This window comes from Aulonocara sp. 'chitande type north' Nkhata Bay, linkage group LG9 (assembly GCF_057382095.1).
Source record: "Aulonocara sp. 'chitande type north' Nkhata Bay isolate Kocher_YH1m ecotype deep benthic linkage group LG9, A_spYH_male_GT1.1, whole genome shotgun sequence".
Classification (NCBI taxonomy): Eukaryota; Metazoa; Chordata; class Actinopteri; order Cichliformes; family Cichlidae; genus Aulonocara; species Aulonocara sp. 'chitande type north' Nkhata Bay.
This window is the reverse complement of record NC_141352.1, coordinates 11,006,448-11,027,994: the sequence shown is the minus strand read 5'-3', so window position 1 is coordinate 11,027,994 and position 21,547 is coordinate 11,006,448. Positions and strand designations below refer to the sequence as shown.

At 38.4% G+C, this 21,547-nt stretch overlaps 2 protein-coding genes and 1 pseudogene across 2 annotated transcripts; all 3 read right to left on the bottom strand.

Moving 5' to 3' along the window:
* Window positions 1-3,909: 3,909 nt before the first annotated feature.
* On the bottom strand, window positions 3,910-5,357 carry LOC147321681 (NACHT, LRR and PYD domains-containing protein 1a allele 5-like). Its single transcript, XM_086305018.1, has 2 exons — window positions 5,303-5,357; window positions 3,910-5,144 (listed from the first exon to the last, which is right to left on the bottom strand). The coding sequence occupies exons 1-2, from the start codon at window positions 5,355-5,357 to the stop codon at window positions 3,910-3,912; spliced, it is 1,290 nt and encodes a 429-aa protein (XP_086161144.1).
* A 7,798-nt stretch (window positions 5,358-13,155) lies between these two features.
* Window positions 13,156-15,812, bottom strand: LOC147321680 (uncharacterized; annotated as a pseudogene).
* A 2,364-nt stretch (window positions 15,813-18,176) lies between these two features.
* LOC147321679 (caspase recruitment domain-containing protein 8-like) lies at window positions 18,177-19,813 on the bottom strand. The gene has a single exon (XM_086305104.1). It carries the CDS (start codon window positions 19,811-19,813, stop codon window positions 18,428-18,430), a length of 1,386 nt encoding a protein of 461 aa, XP_086161230.1. The 3' UTR covers window positions 18,177-18,427.
* Window positions 19,814-21,547: the final 1,734 nt, after the last annotated feature.

Here is a 21,547-nt window from a genome sequence, read left to right as displayed (position 1 = left end):
TTGAAAGTTCTGCTTGAACTTTCAACTGTGAACCTCTTAGATCCAATCTTCTGAACTGCTCATCTCACAGAAGACAAAAGTGAAGAACCCAGAATCTCTTCTTTACCTCAATTTTATACCTGCTTACACTTTCGCTTCCATCACTGAAGATCACATCTAATCATTCACTGTCCACACACAACTTATCTATTTGTCTCTGTCCAACTTACAAAATTTAACACAAACTTTTAATTAAGTTCAGTACATTTTCTTTGTGATCATTTTTATTAATAGATTTGTTTATTTTTGTTTATTTTCTATATACTCAGCAGGAATGTTGAGTTGAAATCAGCAGCTGTGCACGATTCTTCAGCTAGATGTGGGCTAATTGTGTCAAGATGGCCGAGCGGTCGAAGGAGCTGCTTTCAGGTCGCAGTCTCCCCTGGAGGCGTGGGTTCATATCTCACTCCTGACATTGAGTCTTCACCTTTGCTGTCAAATTCCTGGCCTGGAGTAAGTCCACCCTTGCCGATACCAGTGAAACTGTTCCAGTACATGAAATACTCCACTTCAAGGTAAACTGGACAAGATGAAGAGTTGTTTCTGTTTGTCACATGATGTACAAAGATCAGTCTGTCTGCACAGAAAATCTGCTGGAGCTCAAAATGTACAAATGTACACGACTTAGTTTAAAGTGAGTGATTCCCTCAGGTAGACTGGAACTTAGAGTTCCCCCACGAGTCTGAGCTCAGAGATTAAATAATGTCACTGTAATGGAGGAGAAAGGCAGCAATGTTACATCACACATTTCTGATAGTGAATCTGATACTAAAATATCAGAACATAAGTCTACTCAAAGAGCTGTGTGCCACGTAAACTGTTTGATAACTCAGGGGTTTTATGTAAGACATATAATATTTTGTGTAAACAGAGACATGATGCAGCTTTGTGTTTACGTGAAACTTTCTGAAATCTTTACATTTTTTATATGAGAATTTAAATGAATTAAGTGAAATGTCAGAAAAGTGGAGAACATGAAAGCTTTTCACCAACAATATGATTATACGTAACAGCAGATGACATAGTCTTTCCTTCAGTTTCATTCATAAGTCACATGATTGTTTTTTTCACTGTGAAAATAAAAACGAAAATATATGTCAATATTGCGCTTCTTTATTTTTCTGTTATTTCCTCAAACGAAATGATAAAAGTGTCTGTAAAACTTTTATCATTTTTTAATTCATTAAGCAAAATTGTCAAACTTCAAAAACGCATCATGTTGGGCGATGATGGTGGTGGTTGTTGTTATTTTGTACACCTTTGTAGACTTATTACTGAAGACTCTCACAACCTCTCCACCCTTGTTCATCAGACTTGATGTTTTTGAATAATCGCATAATTTTCTCCTAAAATATGAGAGAGAGACTGCCATGTCCCACCGTGAGGAGGCCCCGGGGCAGACCCAGGACACGCTGGAGAGATTATATCTCTCGGCTGGCCTGGGAACGCTTTGGTGTTCCCCCGGATAAGCTGGAGGAGGTGGCTGGGGAGAGGGAGGTCTGGGCTTCTCTGCCTGGGCTGCTGCCCCTGCGACCCCGGATAAGGGGAAGAAAATGGATGGATGGATTTCATTCAGGTTTCGTGAAGGGATTATGTTCTTGTTCTATATTGGTTTTCTTCATTTCTGTATTATGTTATTTTGGCAGTTTGGAGTGTCTGTTATTTGAGCGTTCATCTGACAACCAGTAGAAGGCAGCAGGTGGGAGAAGTTCATAGTTTTATTTAGGAGTTGAAGCTGAATCAAAACTGCTTTCAGGATCTTAATGGGACACTTTGAAGTCTTCTTGGCAAAGTTGAGATCACATCTAACGAGGCAGAGAAATCATTTCAGAGATGACCTGGAGCAGCGTTTAGCTGTGTGTCTTTAACTGTTTCTTCTCGTTGTAAGTTCAGTGTTGATGCACATTTTGATTCACTTGTGCAGTGATCTGATTGATGAGATCTGTTAAGCTGGGAAAATTGAGCTTGGTTGGTGTTGGTGGCAGGCAGTTGGTGTGAACGGCTGCATGAAGAACAGACAAATAATTTTGTAAAGTTTGGAAGTAAATTTATATGTCATTTAATACACAATGGAGTGTTTATGAGGATTACAGAGCTAGTTATGTAACCATTTTATTTTTACATTTGATGGTTACATGTTTTGATATTTACATATTTACATATTTGAATGTTTACACATGCACTTTCAAAGCAGTAATAAGTACGTACTGAATGCTGCAGTTACCTGAGTCTAGGATTTCCTGGCTTCTGATTGGCTAGCGAAGTCTCATGGGGGCTGCACACAGGAAGTGTTGTTTTTGTTGTGTGGAGATTAAAGGTGCTGCTAAGAAAGTTATCCATCTTCATCTTGCTGTTTCTAATAGTTCAGAGAGATTCAGAGCCACATAACGAACCGTCATGTTACATTTTTAACACCTGAAATGTTCACATTGGTCGAGCGTGTGAAGGCCTTCAGTGTCATTGTGAGGAAACTCAGCCAAACTTCATTACATGCACAAGTAATTTATTTTCATTCTTTCTTTTTAATTACAGGGCGATCGATTCAGATAGACAATACATAGCATTTAGTACTCAAAAAAAGTTGGATTCAAGTCAAATTTACGGTGAACACTGAATCATAAAGTGAACAAATCTTTAGCAAATATAAAATATTTTAAGACTTGACAACAATAAGCAATCACATCAGATCATTTTGGGCCAACAAGATCAAATTCCTGCCATTTGTTTTAGCCTCATTAAAAAAAAATCCACAAATACACAACAGAGATGGATCAAATATATACAGATACATCAGGAAATTACTGCACAATAACAATTTTAGTTTATTTTTTTAGCTAAAACACATTAAAGTTGCAAATATGTGTTTAATATGAGGTTAAAGTGCAGACATTTACTTTTAATTTTGGGAGTTAAAAAAACTAAAATAATGGATTAACTGTTGGAAATCTTTTTTATGCAATCTTGTATTTCACATTAACAATTCTGTTAAAAGCTGTTTCAAATTATGAAGATAAAATGTGGTTTGTGTTTGCACTTTTTTTACTCACTACATCCAGTCAAAGGAAATCTCAGATTAAACTAAAGATATTATTATTATATTTTAATTGTTACTGTCAGAATTAATAATTTAAGGTTGTCATTTATGCTTAGAAATATTTAATCATTTGTATGCTGATAAAAATCTTATCCTTATTAGGTCTGATGAGGTTCTGTGTGCACTTGTGTACCATGAGATGAGAGGAAGCAGCCTCGACGTTATAATTTCCATTATAGCTGCAGAGACCCGACTGTCTTGTTCGTTATCTCAAAGTGCACACACTTTTTCACACCTTTAAATGTTCTTTGAGACATGACCTACTGCAAGTTCTTGTTTGTTTTGTATAGTTTAGCAAGATGCTTACTTCTGCTTTTCTGCATACAGTTTAAGTTTATTGAAAGGTCGTATGTCTATGTATAGTATGGCTGGAAACACACACACACACAATACAGACACTGATGTTGTTCAAGAATGTCACGTGTATGTGTAATTGCATATTCATGAATGATTGCTTGCTGACAATAAAAAGGGCTCTAGCGAAGGAATCAGTTGAAGTTGGTCGAGTTCAGGTGAAGGAATCTTTTCCTCGACTTTGGCTGACAAAGAGCTCTGTCTAGTCTTGTTTTGTCGTGCAGTTAGTGGTCTCGTGTTCCAGCGGGCTTTGTGCCATGTAACATTAATATTAATAGCCAGTTTCAGTCTAGAGAAAAAAGCTGGATTCAACTTTGCTTAAAGATCAAAAAGAGCTGGAGCAGTCCTATTTCGATCAAACTAAGATGTTGAGGTTTGTAAGTGAAGCCTGAAGACAAATTCAGCAAAATTTACCAGATGCCTCAAATCAGCCCAACGTACTCACAGAAGAAGGAGTCAAGTTCCCACAGAGACTCAATCATCTGTGAAGTAGCACGTTCACCTTTGTTTCTCACAGTGTCGATAACAAAACGAGCTCTGTCTCTTCTGTTTTGTATTACAATTGCTTCCTCCCTCTCAGCATCAGTTATCACTCTTTCCTCCAGCAGTTTGTCCATCAGACTGCTGAGAACAGGTCCTGATATCCCTTTAATAATGGAGCTCCGTACATTTAACAGCTTCTCATTTGGAGGGAGACTCAATGTTCTCACTCTGTTGGGCAAAAGACAAACCTCACTTTTCCAGACACAGCTGGAGCTGCTCTGGTGTGTCACACTCAGGTTAACATCTGTAATGACTCTGTTGAAAATCACCTGGAATGATGCAACTGAGCTGTTAAAATACTCTCCATGAAACTCTGCTTCATTTGGTTGAACTACAATCAGGTCATCATCAGGAGCAGTGGACAGAGTGTAAACCTGGTTTGGAAATAGACTACATCTCGAAGGTATGTCTATATACATCTCTTCACCATTTAATACCCTCCTGGTACGCTTAACATGACGAATCACTACATTCCTCGGCACCAACAACACACTGAGGACAGACCTGGGATGAGGATCAACTGGGGGTTTGTAGAAGAGGAGAATCAAAGCTTGGATTGGGTCAGGGGGAGAGTTGTCATCTCTGACAATACCATAACCAGAAAACCCTGTGATGTTTATAACAACATGAGTTTCTGTTATCTGCAGAGGGGTGATAAACTCGATATCTTCAAGGTTATCCACATGAGCGACCTGCAAGAACTGACCTCCACCTGTGGAGATGAGCTCACAGTGTGGGAGACAAAGCTGACACACAGACTGCTGCTGACTTTTGATGTCAAACAGGGGTCCTGCAGGCTTCTTGTGGTGTTGGGCCAGCAGCCTCCTGTTCCAAGGGACAGTCCTGTAAACCACGTCTCCTTCTGCCTTCATGACAAACACCAGGCCGGTCACACTGCACTGGTACAGGCCTGCACTGGAGCACTGGAACCGGTAGGTTTCATGATCAGACTCATCAGCAGTGATGATAGGTGTAAACTCTTCAAAGCAGCTTTGTGGCTTCATGTCACGTGAACTTGCTGCTTGTGTTAAATCCTTCTTTAATGTTGTTCTCAGTGACGGCAAGTCCTTAGAGCGATTCACAGAGTTGGATATTTCACTCGGCTCATGGAAATCTGCAGAGAAATAAAATAGAGGATTCAATGGCAGTGGGACAGTTTGTAGATGGGAAGCAAGAGGGCAAATCAGCCATCTGGAACAATTCCCTCAGAAATCTGCTTTTGGGTCCAGATTTTCCTCATCATCACACAAAGTAATCTCTATACTCTCTTACTTAGACTTGGATCCTCCCGTGCCGATTGGCACATCGGGTGACAAGGGAACGCCATCGAACTCGGTCCGTCGCGGCACTCTCTACCACACAGCAATTTAACAAAATATATGATCAACAACAACAACAACAACAACAACAACAACAACAACAACAACAACAACAATAACAACAACAATAATAAACAGAAGAGTTAAACTCTGTTAAGTTCAATTAAGAGTTAAGAAGTTCATTTCTGGTCTCTGCTGGATTTTCTTATTGGAAACAGGAAACTTGTATTGTTTTTATGTGTTTTGTTCATTTATTTATTTTTGCCTAAACCTACATGCAGGACAGACAAAAAAACAAGAAAAACAAAGATCTGACTTACCCAGTGAGTTGTCTATTGGGTTCTCATAACCCAAATCTTTCAAACAGATCGTCAGATGTCTTTTTATTGGATGGATGGGTTGGCTGGATCATGTGAGTCCTTTCTCCTTCCCACCTGAATGTCGTGTCATTTGAGAGTTTTTCAGTTTGCTCTAGCAAAACAACTTCCCACAAGTGCCCACAAGATCCGCTGTAAAATCAGAATTTCAGCTGGCTGTGTTTGACCACTGACCAATGGTTTGAAGCAGAAGAATATAGAAGTCTAAATCCACAGAAAACTTTCGAATCATCAGCAGCAGCAAGTAATCTGATCACAGTCTGCACCGAAAATCTGCTGGAGATCACAGTACAAAATGTACACCATGTAGTCTAAAGTGAGTGATTTCTCCAGGCAGACTAGAACCGAGGGTTCCCCTACGAGTCCAAGGTCGTAAATGACCTTAAATAATGTCGCTGGACCGAGGAAGCCAGTGATGTTACATTATTTCTAAAGGCTTCTGAAGGGAATCTGATATTGAAATATCACAACATCACTTCTCAAAGAGCTATTTACCATTCAGTCATTTAAGTGTTTGATAATTAAGGAGTTTAATTTAAGTGATGTAATATTTTGTGCAAATAGAGACGTGATGCAGCTCTCTGTGTATGTAAATGTTTCTGAAAAGCTTTTTATTGCTTAAATTAGAATTTAAGCGTATTAAGTGAAAAACCAGAGTTTTTTTTAAACTCAGTTTTTATTATAATTTACAACATTGCAACTTGTACTTGTCAATGTTCGCAAGTAGGACAGTTACAGGAATAGCAATGCAGAAGTACAGATTAAAATAAAAACTGCAATAGGGAAACACAAACAATACTAGGAAGCCAAACAAAACAAAACACAAACAAACAAACAAACAAGAAGAAGGAAAAAAAAAACCAAAACTTAATGTAATACTAAATAACATGTGACAATCTTAATAGCCATAAATAAACAAAAAGAAACAGACCTATGCTAAATTATTGAAACAGTAAAGCATGTATGGGTCGCCAACGCTCAGTAAACAATTCTCTCTGAATCCGCAGAGCAGATGTTATTTCCTCCATCTGGTAAATCTTTCTTACTTTATCAAGCCACATATTATATGAAGGTGGGTCAAGATTCAGCCATTTAATGGTGATACACTTTAGTGCTGCTGTAAACAAGATTCTTAAGAGTTACTTTTTATCATTTCCCGCAAAACCATTTGGTAAGACTCCTAAAATGGCTCACTGTTGGTCCTTTATTAATGGTTGTTAGAAAACTGTATTGAGAGCTTTATATATGTCATTCCAAAATTATTTTTATTGATGTGTGGATTAAGCATCCACACAATTGAGTTCCTGTTTCTCTTTATACTTTATTCTTATTCTTCCAGTTGCTTCCATACGTTTTTTGGACTTTAACTACTTTCACAATTTTTGTGCTATTTTCACCATTCAAATTTCACAATATTCTGCTATTTCCGGAGATGGGTGCTTTGACTTTAAGTATGACTATTATACTTTTTAAAATATTAAGCTCTTTATGCAATTTTCTGTCCCATTGAAATCAATGGGAAATTTCCAAAATTCTGCTAAAACTTGCTTGTTTTTGAAACTTAACTACTTTGTCATACTTTCATGTAGAACAACCAGTCAAACTTTAAAATGTTCTCAAATTTTTGGGCTATTCATGTATGATTCAGCTTTTTCATATCTGTTACTGTTTTAATCTTATCCCTATTTAAGTTTTCAGCTTCATCTTTATGATTTTTCAGAAAATACATGTGTTGATATGGTTGCTACGCAGGTGGCTTTGAGTGGCCACTGTACCTTTGTGAATCTCCTCTTCATGTCTGAACAACTTCTTGCTACTCGATCAATTTTCACTCAACCCTGACAAATTATACATCAAAACGTAGGTATTTTTGCTGGCTTTCAGAAAATGTCCTCAGACCAACACAAAGTCTGAAAACTCTCCATAGAAAGTCAATGGAGAGTTTGTTCAAAATCACCGCTGCATTTCTGTAATGAGAGGCATTTTCGAATCGTCATATCTCCTTAACGAAGCGAAGTTAAGACATAAGGCTTGTGCCAATATATCTTCAGACACTCCTGACACTCACAATTGAAGAATTCTTTTATCACCTATTACCGTTTTGAGATGAGTTACTTTTGTTTGAGGGTAGGAAATTCGTCCTTCGCTCAGATTTCTTCAGATTTCAGACTCTGGAAATGAGGCACTTTTTTCTCTTGTCATATCTTTTTGATGGATTTCCACAGAGACCTGAAAATTTTCATGACTGTTCACCAAAGCCTGCTGTCTCTTACGGTGAAAGAATGATATCGATGCTCCATATAGATTTAGACTTACAATAGGTTGTTTGAGGGCAAGTCAAGGCGGTTTTCGCTTCGCCTCTACTCAGTTATGGTGCATTACAAGTCATATATCTTTAATAATTCATATTTAAATTATCAATGGTCAACACTTGAAGATTTCCCCATCTCTTCTGAACAAAACGGTCTAAGAATGACCATTCTAGCCCCTACGGTTAGGAAATTATGGCCATTTGTTTGAGGGGAATCCTCAATATGAGAAATAGACAGCAAAAAGCCGGTCTCTCTCTGTGCCTGTGTGTGTAAAAGGGCTGCACTGGTTGACTGGCATAGATCCTGTGTGTGTATGTATGTCCATATTTGTAATTGTGTGTATCTGTTGGCCGGTCTTTCTTGGTGTTGTTTTTTTTAAATTCATTTTTATTTCTTTATTTTCTTTTCACAGGCAGACAACAATTAGTTTTCAGGGAACTTAACCATGTTCTGTTTTTTTTTTTTCAGCTGGTCATTTTACTTTTCTAATCTTTGAACTTAAGTTATTACTATTCTGCTTAATCATAGTATGTAATCTAAATCATATTAATTAAGCTATATCATAGTATTTCTGCTAAATTATAGTATTTTTACTAAATTACATGTTTTTTTTCTAAATATAGCATTTCTGCTATATAATGGTATTTCTGCTATGTTATAATATTTGTGCTAAACCAGAGTATTTGTGCAAAATTATAGTATTCATGGTACATCACAGTGTCTCTGCTAAATCACAGTATTTTTGCTATGTTGTAGTATTTTTCTAAATCATAGTATTTCTGTAATGTTTAAGTATTTTTGGCTAAATATATTATTTCTGTTATCTTATACTATTTCTCCTAAATTCTTGTACTTCTTATAGTTATCATGTTTCTGCTAAGTTACAATATTTCTGCTAAGTTCTGCTACGTTATTGTATTTCTGCCAAGTATCATGTTTCCTCTAAGATATTGCAGTTCTTCTAAGTAATTAAACCTTCGCAAAGTTCTTCGGTTATGTTTCGGCAAAGTTTTTACAATTTCTGCAACTTTTCAGCTTTTTCAGCTAGTTTTTGCAGACAGCTTCAGCTTTACAGCATCCACACAGCATTTTCACAGGAAATGCAAATTTTTCTAGCTGTTTTTTGTGTTTCTTCAACTACACCTGCTGGTGCAGGCTAATTGTAGTGGCTTTTTACTGGTTCATGAACAGCAGTGATACACTCGTCAATAACAACATCATGGGTATATATTTTTCTTGTTTTATTTTGTTTTTTACTTTTGTGCTACATTTATAAAAAAATAATAATAATGGAGTAATTGTTGTTATTTTGTACACCTTTGTAGACTTATTACTGAAGACTCTCACAATGTCATATGCCGTGGGAGTGTCTGGTCGGGTGTGGTCCAGTTTCCTGTTGCCCGTCCCCTGGGGTAGAGTTGGCCAGGTCATCACCTGCTTCCAATTTCCGGTCCTCCATCTGGAGGGTTTTTAAGCTAGCGCTGCCTGCCACTCCTCACCAGTTTGTCCTGCTACCACTAGTGTTAAACTTGGCCTGCGCTGTGTTTGGACTCCGTTTGCCTGGATTGTGGGTTAATGTGTTCTCCAGATACATCACCCGTCGTGCTCATCAGCAGCGCTGGTTCCGTTTTCACTCCATTCTCCAGTCTGCCTAGAACCCTAGGACTACACACTCACCATCTCCTCGGCCTGCCCTCCTGCCCATACTTCAACGGTGGATCCCTGCCTCCTGGACACCCTGGAACCTGGACCAGCTTCCCCGTATTCCCAGCCATCCCTGGGACGCTCCCACAGCAACCCCTCCTCTGCCTCATAGCCGGTGTTTTCAAGTAAGCACAAGACTCTCCACTAGTACCACTCACCTCAGCCCTTTAATTGTTTTCCAGATCAGTAAAACCTGTCTCCTGTGTTTGCAGAAGCTCCCACCCATGTTCTCCTTGTGTTTCACGTCCGTTTTTCCGTCCTCTGGTCTCCCTCAGTTCCTGCGTATAGTTTCTGTTAGACCCAGCCTTGTTTAAGTATTTTTTTTTCCTTCAAATAAATTGTACATAGTTCGAGCAATTGAGTCTGCTCTTGAGTCCACAGCATTCTTGATTGTGACACACAACCTTTCCACACTTGTTCATCAGACTTGATGTTTTTGAATAATTGCATAATTTTCTCCTAAAATATCTTTATAGAGAAAGACAGCAATAATGTGTCCCGTGTGTACTCCTGGAAGCACTCAAATTCCTGGTCTGGAATAACTGGCCTGTGCTGTACAATTCCTCCAACACTGCGTCCTGTAATCCATAACTCAGCTTGCTGACACCAATAAAAACTCAGTGAAAGTGTTCCAGTAGATGCAATACTTCAGTTAAAGGTAAACTGGATAAGATAAGCAGTTGTCTTTTCTTTGCTATCCCTATGCCTTGTTTGCTAATGTTTGCTTTGCTACTGCAGTTTACAGTTGTGCTGTATATGTCTGTACCTACCCCCCCCCCCCCCCCCCCCCCAACCCCGTTTTAAATCAATAAAATGTTGATCACAAAAAAGATAAGCAGTTGTCTTTGTTTGTCACGTGAGTTACCCGCTGATACCTGCGGTCAGTTAGATCTTTTTCAGGTGACTTTAAATAGTTTTAGTGATGAAACTATGAAAATCAGCTGTGTGGGGTCCAAGCTTCTGATGTTAGTCTCCATTTCAGTGTGTAAAATCTCTGCAGTTAACACGACTGTCGTCACAGAGCAGAAACACTGCGGTGAATCAAACACTCTCCCTCTACAGTCTGACCTCACACAGCTTTATCACCTTTAGTTTTTCTAGGTCCATTCAAGTAATGACATGATCTAAATTTTTGTTATGAGATGCTCAACGCTGACACTGGTTGAGCTTCTGTGTAGATCTTTTGAACGACTGCTCCGAGGTGTGGTTCAAAACTCCCAAGTCACGTGACAATGGCTAATAGCGGTTTTGCATGTTTTATCCCAGCTTCAACACCTGGCTTACCTGCTGCTCCAGGCAGCAAATCAGTTATTTGGGTTGGAACTTGTTATTACTGAAATGCTATACTTACTTTTATCACAAGCAGGCTCACTTGCAAGTATAAAACTATGCAATACCCCTTGTTGTTAATACTTTTGCTATGGATTGTGAAGACCAGTATAGGCTAATTTTACACATTTTGCTGCATCTGTTTTTAGTTTCTTTTTACGGTTGTCTCTCAGTTTTTCAGCTGTATCTTTCCTTCACTTCTTCCACCCTATATTTTTTTACAAGCTGCGTGAGCGCACAGCTAAGGTAGGGGAGGGGCTGGTCGCATTAAGAGGTTTGATTGGGCAATCCAGTGTCAATACTGAAAATGAGGTGTGTCAATGCTTGTACGGCTGGTGCGCAGCGGCCTTTTAGGCTGCACTGTCGGATCAAAAGAGTGACGGTCCATCCTGTAATTTATGACAGATTCCAGTCCAGTCCTATCCATGTAAATTCTCTTCCAGTTAATTCAGTCCTGGTCTGTTTTACTTGACAAATCGCTAAATTCATCTGCAGCAACAACTTGGGGTTTGTTTGTGACCTCCACCTGTGGAGATGAGCTCACAGTGTGGGAGACGAAGCTGACACACTGACTGCTGCTGACATTTGATGTCAAACATGGGTCCTGCAGGCTTCTTGTGGTGTTGGGCCAGCAGCCTCCTGTTCCAGGGGACAGTCCTGTAAACCACGTCTCCTTCTGCCTTCATGACAAACACCAGGCCGGTCACACTGCACTGGTGCAGCCCTGCACTGGAGCACTGGAACAGGTAGTTTTCATCATCAGAGTCATCAGCAGTGATGTCAAGGATAACTTCATATTTTTATTTTCAAACATGTGTTTTCAGTTTGTAAATGTTAATATTTATTGAACCATGGTCATGGTGAACGTTTAAAAACATTAACAGTGAAGTCAGGTCAGGTCCGTGAAATGTTTAACCATGCACTGCATTTGAAATGTGCCCCATAATAAATTAATTCCTTTTGTCGTGCAAAACTGTGAAACTGTCACGTCATTAACAGAAACCTCGTTTGTAGTGAAATGAAACTGACTGTTAAAATCAAAACTGGGCACTAAAGTGAAAGAACCTCATAGATGGACATTCGTGGTGGAAACTAGACAATGGCCAGTCTGCATATGAGAGCAGTGATGACTTGAGTGTTGTGTGGTTAAAGTTGCAAGTTTTTTTATGCAATCTTGTATTTCACATTAACAATTCTGATAAAAGCTGTTTCAAATTATGCAGATAAAATGTGGTTTGTGTTTGCATTTTTTTACTCACTACATCCAGTCAAAGAAAATCTCAGATTAAACTAAAGATATTATTATTATATTTTAATTGTTACTGTCAGAATTAATAATTTAAGGTTGTCATTTATGCTTAGAAATATTTAATCATTTGTATGCTGATAAAAATCCTATCCTTATTAGGTCTGATGAGGTTCTGTGTGCACTTCTGTACCATGAGATGAGAGGAAGCAGCCTCGACGTTATAATTTCCATTATAGCTGCAGAGACCCGACTGTCTTGTTCGTTATCTCAAAGTGCACACACTTTTTCACACCTTTAAATGTTCTTTGAGACATGACCTACTGCAAGTTCTTGTTTGTTTTGTATAGTTTAGCAAGATGCTTACTTCTGCTTTTCTGCATACAGTTTAAGTTTATTGAAAGGTCGTATGTCTATGTATAGTATGACTGGAAACACACACACGCACACAATACAGACACTGATGTTGTTCAAGAATGTCACGTGTATGTGTAATTGCATATTCATGAATGATTGCTTGCTGACAATAAAAAGGGCTCTAGCGAAGGAATCAGTTGAAGTTGGTCGAGTTCAGGTGAAGGAATCTTTTCCTCGACTTTGGCTGACAAAGAGCTCTGTCTAGTCTTGTTTTGTTGTGCAGTTAGTGGTCTCGTGTTCCAGCGGGCTTTGTGCCATGTAACATTAATATTAATAGCCAGTTTCAGTCTAGAGAAAAAAGCTGGATTCAACTTTGCTTAAAGATCAAAAAGAGCTGGAGCAGTCCTATTTCGATCAAAGTAAGATGTTGATGTTTGTAACTGAAGCCTGAAGACAAATTCAGCAAAATTTACCAGATGCCTCAAATCAGCCCAGTGTACTCACAGAAGAAGGAGTCAAGTTCCCACAGAGACTCAATCATCTGTGAAGTAGCACGTTCACCTTTGTTTCTCACAGTGTCGATAACAAAATGAGCTCTGTCTCTTCTGTTTTGTATTACGATTGCTTCCTCCCTCTCAGCATCAGTTATCACTCTTTCCTCCAGCAGTTTGTCCATCAGACTGCTGAGAACAGGTCCTGATATCCCTTTAATAATGGAGCTCCGTACATTTAACAGCTTCTCATTTGGAGGGAGACTCAATGTTCTCACTCTGTTGGGCAAAAGACAAACCTCACTTTTCCAGACACAGCTGGAGCTGCTCTGGTGTGTCACACTCAGGTTAACATCTGTAATGACTCTGTTGAAAATCACCTGGAATGATGCAACTGAGCTGTTAAAACACTCTCCATGAAACTCTGCTTCATTTGGTTGAACTACAATCAGGTCATCATCAGGAGCAGTGGACAGAGTGTAAACCTGCTTTGGAAACAGACTACATCTTAAGGGTATGTCTATATACATCTCTTCACCAATTAATTTACTCCTGGTGTGCTTAACATGACGAATCACTACAGTCCTCGGCACCAACAGCACACTGAGGACAGACCTGGGATGAGGATCAACTGGAGGTTTGTAGAAGAGCAGAATCAACGCTCGGACTGGGTCAGAGAGTCTTCCTCACTAACATTACCGAAAGCAGTAAACCCTGTGATGTTTACAACAACGTGACTTTGTAACAACGTGACGCAGCTTCCTCTGTATGTAAATGTTTCTGAAAACCTTTTTATTTTTTAAATGAGAATGTAAGTGTATTAAGCAAAAAATCAGAAAAGTGGAAAACAAGAAAGCTTTTGATCAATAACATGATTTTACTCAACAGCACAACATTTTGACTTTTTATTTGTTTCGTTCATCATGAGTCACCTAAAAAATGTAGCTTTTATCTTCAGTCTTCCATTTTAAAATCTGATGTTTCTGTTCTGCTTCTTTGTTAATCTATAATCTAATCTATAATTCTTGAAATGTTGAAATAAAATGAGGAAAAATAATTTGAAATGTTGATGAATGTTTTTGGTCTTTTATTATTATTTTTCCTCTTTAAACGAAAACGAGAAACTACAAAAAGTTTGTGATGTAGATGATGTAGCAGGACCGTGTCCATCAACTGGGCTTCAAATGAACAGAAGAAAATCCTAATGATTGAATTTGGACATGTGTAGCTGAGAAATCAAATCAAGGTTTATTCAGAGAAGACCAGAGGATATCTGATTTTAAGTATGGAGAATTTAAAAATATTTGTGGAGAGCAAGAATCACAAGTATAGGTTTTTTGGTTTTTAAAATACAGGTGTACACACGGGTGGTCACACACACAAACTACACCCTTTTTGGCTCCTACCTCAAAGCACACTGTGCGCTGTTGATATTACGTGCTGCACAATAATGTTTAATATTTAGTATTTACTGTCACATTCCCATAGATCATCATGATGTTGTTTATTCTATTACTCTTGTTCTCTTCTGCTTGTTTTCTTTTTTCTTTCTCAACAGGTGATCCAGGTGATCGATATATGTATTTTTGTCTGCTTATTTAGTTGGTTTTTGTTTTTTGCCCTTTATCCCCATCCCTCTTGTCCGCTGTTTTTCCCCCCTCTTCCTTTCTCCCTTTTCTTTTCCTCATTCAAGTCTGTCCCGTATCTAGCAAGTGAAAATAAATAAATAAATAAAATAAACAATAAAAGGTGAATCAAATAGACCATTACGCCAATATATATATATATATATGAAGTCATTCTTTTTTGAACAAAACTCAAAACAGACCATAATAATCTTTCAGTCATTTCTACCCTCACTTAATTTCCTTTCGCTGCTCAGCTCTCACAAAGTGGCTCAGTTATGCTCCAATCGCTCCATATTGTGGCCAATCACATGCGAGGATATAGGATAATATCATTATGTGAAAAACAGAGAGGGTAAGAGACGCGACAGTCAAGTGGAGCATCCGTCTGTCCTCTCAGTAAGTGAGTGAGACAGTAGACAGTTTAGTACCACATAGTGATTCACAAGTGTTTCTAAAGGCAGACATTAGAGTCAGCTGCTTGATTTTATACAACTCTAACTGAAAACACAATTTCAATGTGTCAGAGAAGACATGCACTATAGTGCATGTCTTATGGTTTCACCTCCCAAAACTCAGTTTCTACCGAGATTGGAAGTCAGATGGCTCTATCTCTATCCAGCTTACAAAACACACAAAAAAGTTCATTACATTTTCTTTGTAATCATTTTTATTACAGATAGATAGAGATAGTGCGATCTTTAGGTTTGTGTCCATCATCAGGTGTAATGCTGAAATGTGAAAATAAATTGCAGATCATATAAAAAAAAAGGAATAATCGTTTTATTTATTTATTTTTTATATACTTAATGTGGTTGAGTGGACATCAGTAGCTGTGCACGATTATTCAGCAGAAGTGTGTCAGGATGGCCAAGCGGCTTATTGTGCTGCGTTCAGGTTGCAGTTTTCCCTGGGGGTGCGGGTTCAAATCCCACTAACAACATTGAATATTTGCTCTTATTGTCAAATTCCTGGCCTGGAATAAGTCCACCCTTACCGAGAGTGAAACTGTTCCAGTACATGAAATACTTCACTTAAAGGAAAACTGGACAAGATGAACACTTGTTTCCATTTGCCACGTGATGTACAAAGATGGCAAAAAGCAGAAAAAAATTAGAAATCCTCATCAAGTAATCTGATTACTATCTGTCTGCACAGAAAATCTGCTGGAGCTCAAAATGTACACGACTTAGTTTAAAGTGAGTGATTCCCTCAGGTAGACTGGAACTTAGAGTTCCCCCACGAGTCTAAGCTCAGAGCTTAAATAATGTCACTGCAATGGAGCGAGAAAGGCAGCAATGTTACATCACACATTTCTGATAGTGAATCTAATACTAAAATATCAGAACATAAGTCTTCTCAAAGAGCTGTTTACCACGCAAACTGTTTGATAACTCAGGGGTTTTATGTAAGACATATAATATTTTGTGTAAACAGAAACATGATGCAGCTTCCTGTGTACGTAAAAGTTTCTGAAATATTTATATTGTTTATATGAGAATTTAAATGAATTGAGTGAAATATCCGAAAAGTGGAGAACACGAAAGCGTTTCACCAGCAATATGATTATACGTAACAGCAGACGTCATGGTTTTTCTTTCAGTTTCATTCATACGTCACATGATTACAATATTGTTTTTATTTTCACTGTGAAAAAAGAGGAAAATATATGTTAATATTGTGCTTCTTTATTTTCTGTTATTTTCTCAAACGAAATGATAAAAGTGTTTGTAGAACTTTTATTATTTTTTGTTTGTTCTTATTCATGGAACAAAAAAACCTGTCAAACTCCAAAAACGCATCATGTTGGCGATGATGGCGGTGGTAGGAACATAGGTTTAAGTTTACCGTAAACAGAAACTTTTCACAATAACTGACTTGTACATGGGATAAAGATGGATGATTAAAAATAACTTTTTTCCTGAAGGCCTTTATTATTATTCTTTACTATTTTCAACAAACCTTAAAGAGCAAAGTTGGAGTCATAACTTGGACAAGTGCAGCTGGGAAATCAAGTCAAATTAAAGCTTTACCCAAAGCATAATTATGGAGAATTTAAAAGTATTAGCGGAGAGCAATAATTACAAATATAGTCTAAATGTTTTTAAAATAGCTTCTCAAATGTACAGTTCAAATCCTTACTTTTACATTTATTGTTTTTTTCTTTTCTCTGGTTAAAATCGGGGTTTGGGTGGTTGTCTGTGAAATGTGCTTTTCTTTACCACATCCTCTTTTTTTTGGAATTGATGGCATTAACTAGTTTTGAACAGACCGCACATGCATACATTGTGGCGCAGATGTACAGACTACCACAACTGTCAGCAAAACTTTAAGTAACGTGACAATAACCGTCTCGTGTTGTTCACCAGTGGATTTGCATGAACCATCAACAACATTATGAATTAAATGAGAGGAACAACCCCACGCAGTTCTCAGGATTCCTCCATGCTCTTCTTTAAGCACCTATTAATTGTTTGCAGGGTCTTATAGGAGGTCTCCCTGCTTCTCCGATGACAACTTAAGTTGGCTGATGAAATAGGGTAACGGAAGAAGGTTAAAGGTGGAGGAGAGATGGAGAGACTTGAAAGAAAAAGTCAGAAAAATGCAGCATAATTCTATGTCCGAGTTTGTCTTTGCATAAGCAGTCCAGAGATGGCTCCGATACGCCCCAGATCGTTTGGGTGGCGCAGGACCACACCATCCATCCCCATCCCAGAGTAAAAATTACAAACTTCTGTGAAACATATAAATGTAAATAGGAAACTGTCTTTTAATAAAGTATTTAGCAAACGAAACATGTCTATTGACCTTTTATTGTTTAGTTTTTTTTCTCTGTTACATCACATGCAATGCTTTCTTATTTTAGGATATTAATATTGACATGATACATTGTGAGACATTTTTTTATAAAGGGTGTCCAATTTGAGGAATAAGTACAATTATGTGTTTAGGTGGTTGAAGTATTGATGGAAACATGCAGTAGTTTAGTATTGGTTAAAATACCTATAAAGAAAGGTAGATTTCCAGTCATGATTTAACTGTTGTTTTAATAAAAAGCAACTGTGCGAAAGAGGTGGAAAATCAACACCATAGCTCAACAGTGTTTCAATATCAGAATCTGACATTGTTTTAATGTCAACAGTATTAGAAAATATAACGTTGAATCAATGTCAGGTTTCAACATTGATTCAACATCAAAACCTGACGTTGTTTCAACGTTAAAAAAGGGTGCAAGAGTGACGTTAGGTCAACGTCACACTTCAACATTGATTCAATGACATCGCCTGATATTGACTCAACATTGTTTCAATGTTTCCTTGCTATCTGGGTGGTCTATGTGTACGTATCATAAACAGGAGCCTTCACAAAACAAACAAAACAAAGAAACAAAAAACCCCAAGAGGATTCACCACAAGGTACAAACCAGATTTCAGTCTGAAGATAAAGGTCAGGATTAAACTTTGCTTAAAGATCAAAAAAAGCTGCATTAGTCCTATTTGGACAAATTAAACTAAAATCAACCTCCAACACAATGATGCATGGGCGACACTGGATCACTCGTGGTTATTGATTTTGTAGCTGAAGCCTGAAAGACTCAATCAGATCTAGGCAAACATAACAAAATTTGCCAGATACATCAAATCAAAAAAAGATTTCTGTGGAGGAAGGCGTCAAGCTCACGCAGAAACGCAATCATCTGTGAACTGGCAGCTTCACCTTTCCTTCTCACAGTGTCGATAACAAAACGAGCTCTATCGCTCCTGGTTTGCATTGTGTCTGCTTCCTCCCTGTCACCATCAACCATCAACCCTTTCTCCAGGAGTTTGTCCATCAGACTGCTGAGAACAGGTCCTGATATCCTATCAATGAATGAGCTCCTTACATTTAAAAGCCTCTTTTTTGGAGAAGCAGTCATGTCTCTAACTCTGTTGGGCAAAAGACAAACCTCTCTTTCCCAGATACAGCTGGAGCTACCCTGGTGTATCACACTCAGGTTAATATCTGTAATGATTGTTTTTAAAATCACCTGGAAGGTTGTGATGGAGTAGTTAAGATGCTCCTCATCAAACTCTGCCTCATTTGGTTGAACTACAATCAGGTCATCGTCAGGAACAGTGGACAGAGTGTAAACTTGTTTTGGATACAGAATACATTTTGAGGGTACATCTATGTACATCTCTTCACCAACTAATTCCCTCCTCTTGTTTTTAACATCATGGATCATGATGTTCCTTGGCAACAACAATACATTGAGGAAGGATCTGAGATTAAGTTCTTCTGGGGGTTTGTAGAAGAGCAGAACCAAAGCTTGGACTGGGTCAGCGGGAGAGTCTTCATCCTTCACAATACCAAAACCAGAAAACCCTGTGATGTTTATAACAACATGAGTTTCTGTTATCTGATGAGGGCGGATGAACTCAATGCCTTCATCCTTCACATGTGCGACCTGCAAGAACTGACCTCCACCTGTGGAGATGAGCTCACAGTGTGGGAGATGAAGCTGACACACAGACTGCTGCTGACATTTGATGTCAAACAGGGGTCCTGCAGGCTTCTTGTGGTGTTGGGCCAGCAGCCTCCTGTTCCAAGGGACAGTCCTGTAAACCACGTCTCCTTCTGCCTTCATGTCAAACACCAGGCCGGTCACACTGCACTGGTACAGGCCTGCACTGGAGCACTGGAACGTGTAGGTTTCATCTTCAGACTCATCAGCAGTGATGATAGGTGTAAACTCTTCAAAGCAGCTTTGTGGCTTCATGTCAGGTGAACAGGTTGCTTGTGTTAAATCCGTCCTTCGTTGTGTTGTGATCAGTGACTGACGCCGACCTTTGTTCTGGATCATTGCATTATATGTAATAGCACCAGTATGTTTGATTTCTTCTAGGCTTTCCTGCCCATTAACACTCTGACTGTTAGATTGTGTGTTCATTGGTACAGAAGTCTGTCCATTAAGCTTTTTCTTTTTCTTCAGTGGTGCGTCTCCTGCATCAAAGCAGTGCGGATGTTTCTGTCTGAGTTTCATCCTGTCTTGTTTGCATCTGTGAAACATTAAAAATAAACTCTTCATTGCAACACTTTTCACTCTCAACTCTTATAAAACATTTTGAAATAGTGTGATCTCAGATTTGTTTTAAAAGAGATCATGACAGAAATTATTAAAAACTCTGTGTGCTGCTAGTTTGTTCTCAGCATATGTAACTTTTTTAAATAAAGGAATTTGGCAAATAATAATAATAATCACAAGATTATTACAAGTTAAACGCTTTCAGCAAAAATTAAATGCATAGTATTCACACAAGTGCAATTAATAGGTCTGTTTTCTATCTAGGCTGGGGACTAGCAGTGCTGTATTGCATTTCTAATTTGACCTTTTCTTATGAAAACTGACATCAGAATAAACTGGATAAACTATGTAAACTTATCTAGTTTTACATAAACCTACATGCATTAAAGACAGAAAAAAAGAGATCTCACCTACCCAGTAACTTGTCCGTCGTTTTCTTATAACTGAATCTTTTAGACAGGTTGTCATGTCTTTTTATTCCAATCTGTCGTGTGACTCCTTCCTCTTTCCCAGCCGACTGTGATGTCATTTAGGGGTTTCATAAGTGGCAGCCTACCACAGTGATTAAGTGTGCAAAACTAAATAATTGCCAATAAGTGCAGAGATTTTAAAATGTGATTTTCAGCTGATGGTGTTTAGACAATGACCAGGGGTTTGAAAGCATCTCTAACGTGACAGGTGCTTATACAATATGATGGCTAAATCCACAAAAAGCAGTAAACCTTAGAACCATCCACAGCAGGTCATCTGATCACAGTCTGTGTGCTCAGAAAACCTACTACAGCCGAGTGATTCCTGCAGCTGGAATCGAACTTGGGGTTCTCCCACGAGTCCAAGCACTCAAATAATCTACAATAATGTCCCTGTAATGGACCGATGACGGCAGCAATGTTATATTACTCATTTCTCTCATAAGGGAATCTGATATAGCTTCTCTATAATTGCTCATTAAAAACTGAAACTTTTTTTAAAGGACTTTATTATTAAGACTTTGTTAAAGATCTTACAGAGAAAGGTGTCATAGGTCATAGATAAGACAGGTGTAGCTGGTAAACTTTAAGTAGAGAATGAGTGTCTCGTGTTGTTTGCATGAAACTCACTACGATCAGCATCTTTCAGCATCTGTTGATTGTTTCTGGGGCTCAAAGCTACGCGCATTGCACACGCAGGGTCCTGCAGGACGTCGTTCTGCTTCTCTGATATTTATTTAGTTGGATGATCGAATGGAGAACACAAGAAGATTAAAGGTGGAGGAAAGAGGGAGAGACTTCAAAGAAAAACGGTGCTGCACCCTGGAAAACAATAATTTCAAATGTACAGTTCAAAAACAAAAACTTTTATTTGTATTTAGATTTTTCTTCTTTTTGATTAACATCTGAGTTTTAAACAAACAAGTGTTTATGTTGTGGTTATTTGTGGCCTGAACATTTCTTTACTTATTTAAACCACGTCCTCTTTTCTTGAAGAGTTGCCATTTACCCGTTGTGTTGTGGACAGTGTCAGCGTTTGGGAATCCCTGATGAACAGACCACACATGTATACATTGTCACGCAGAAGTACAGACTGTCACCCGCAAAACTTTAAGTAACTCGAGAATGAGCGTCTTGTGATGTTTGCGTGCAGGATGAACCAGAATAAACAGGACAATCGACTGTTGAGGGAGTAGCAGCAGCTGCTGTTTGCTTAGTTGGC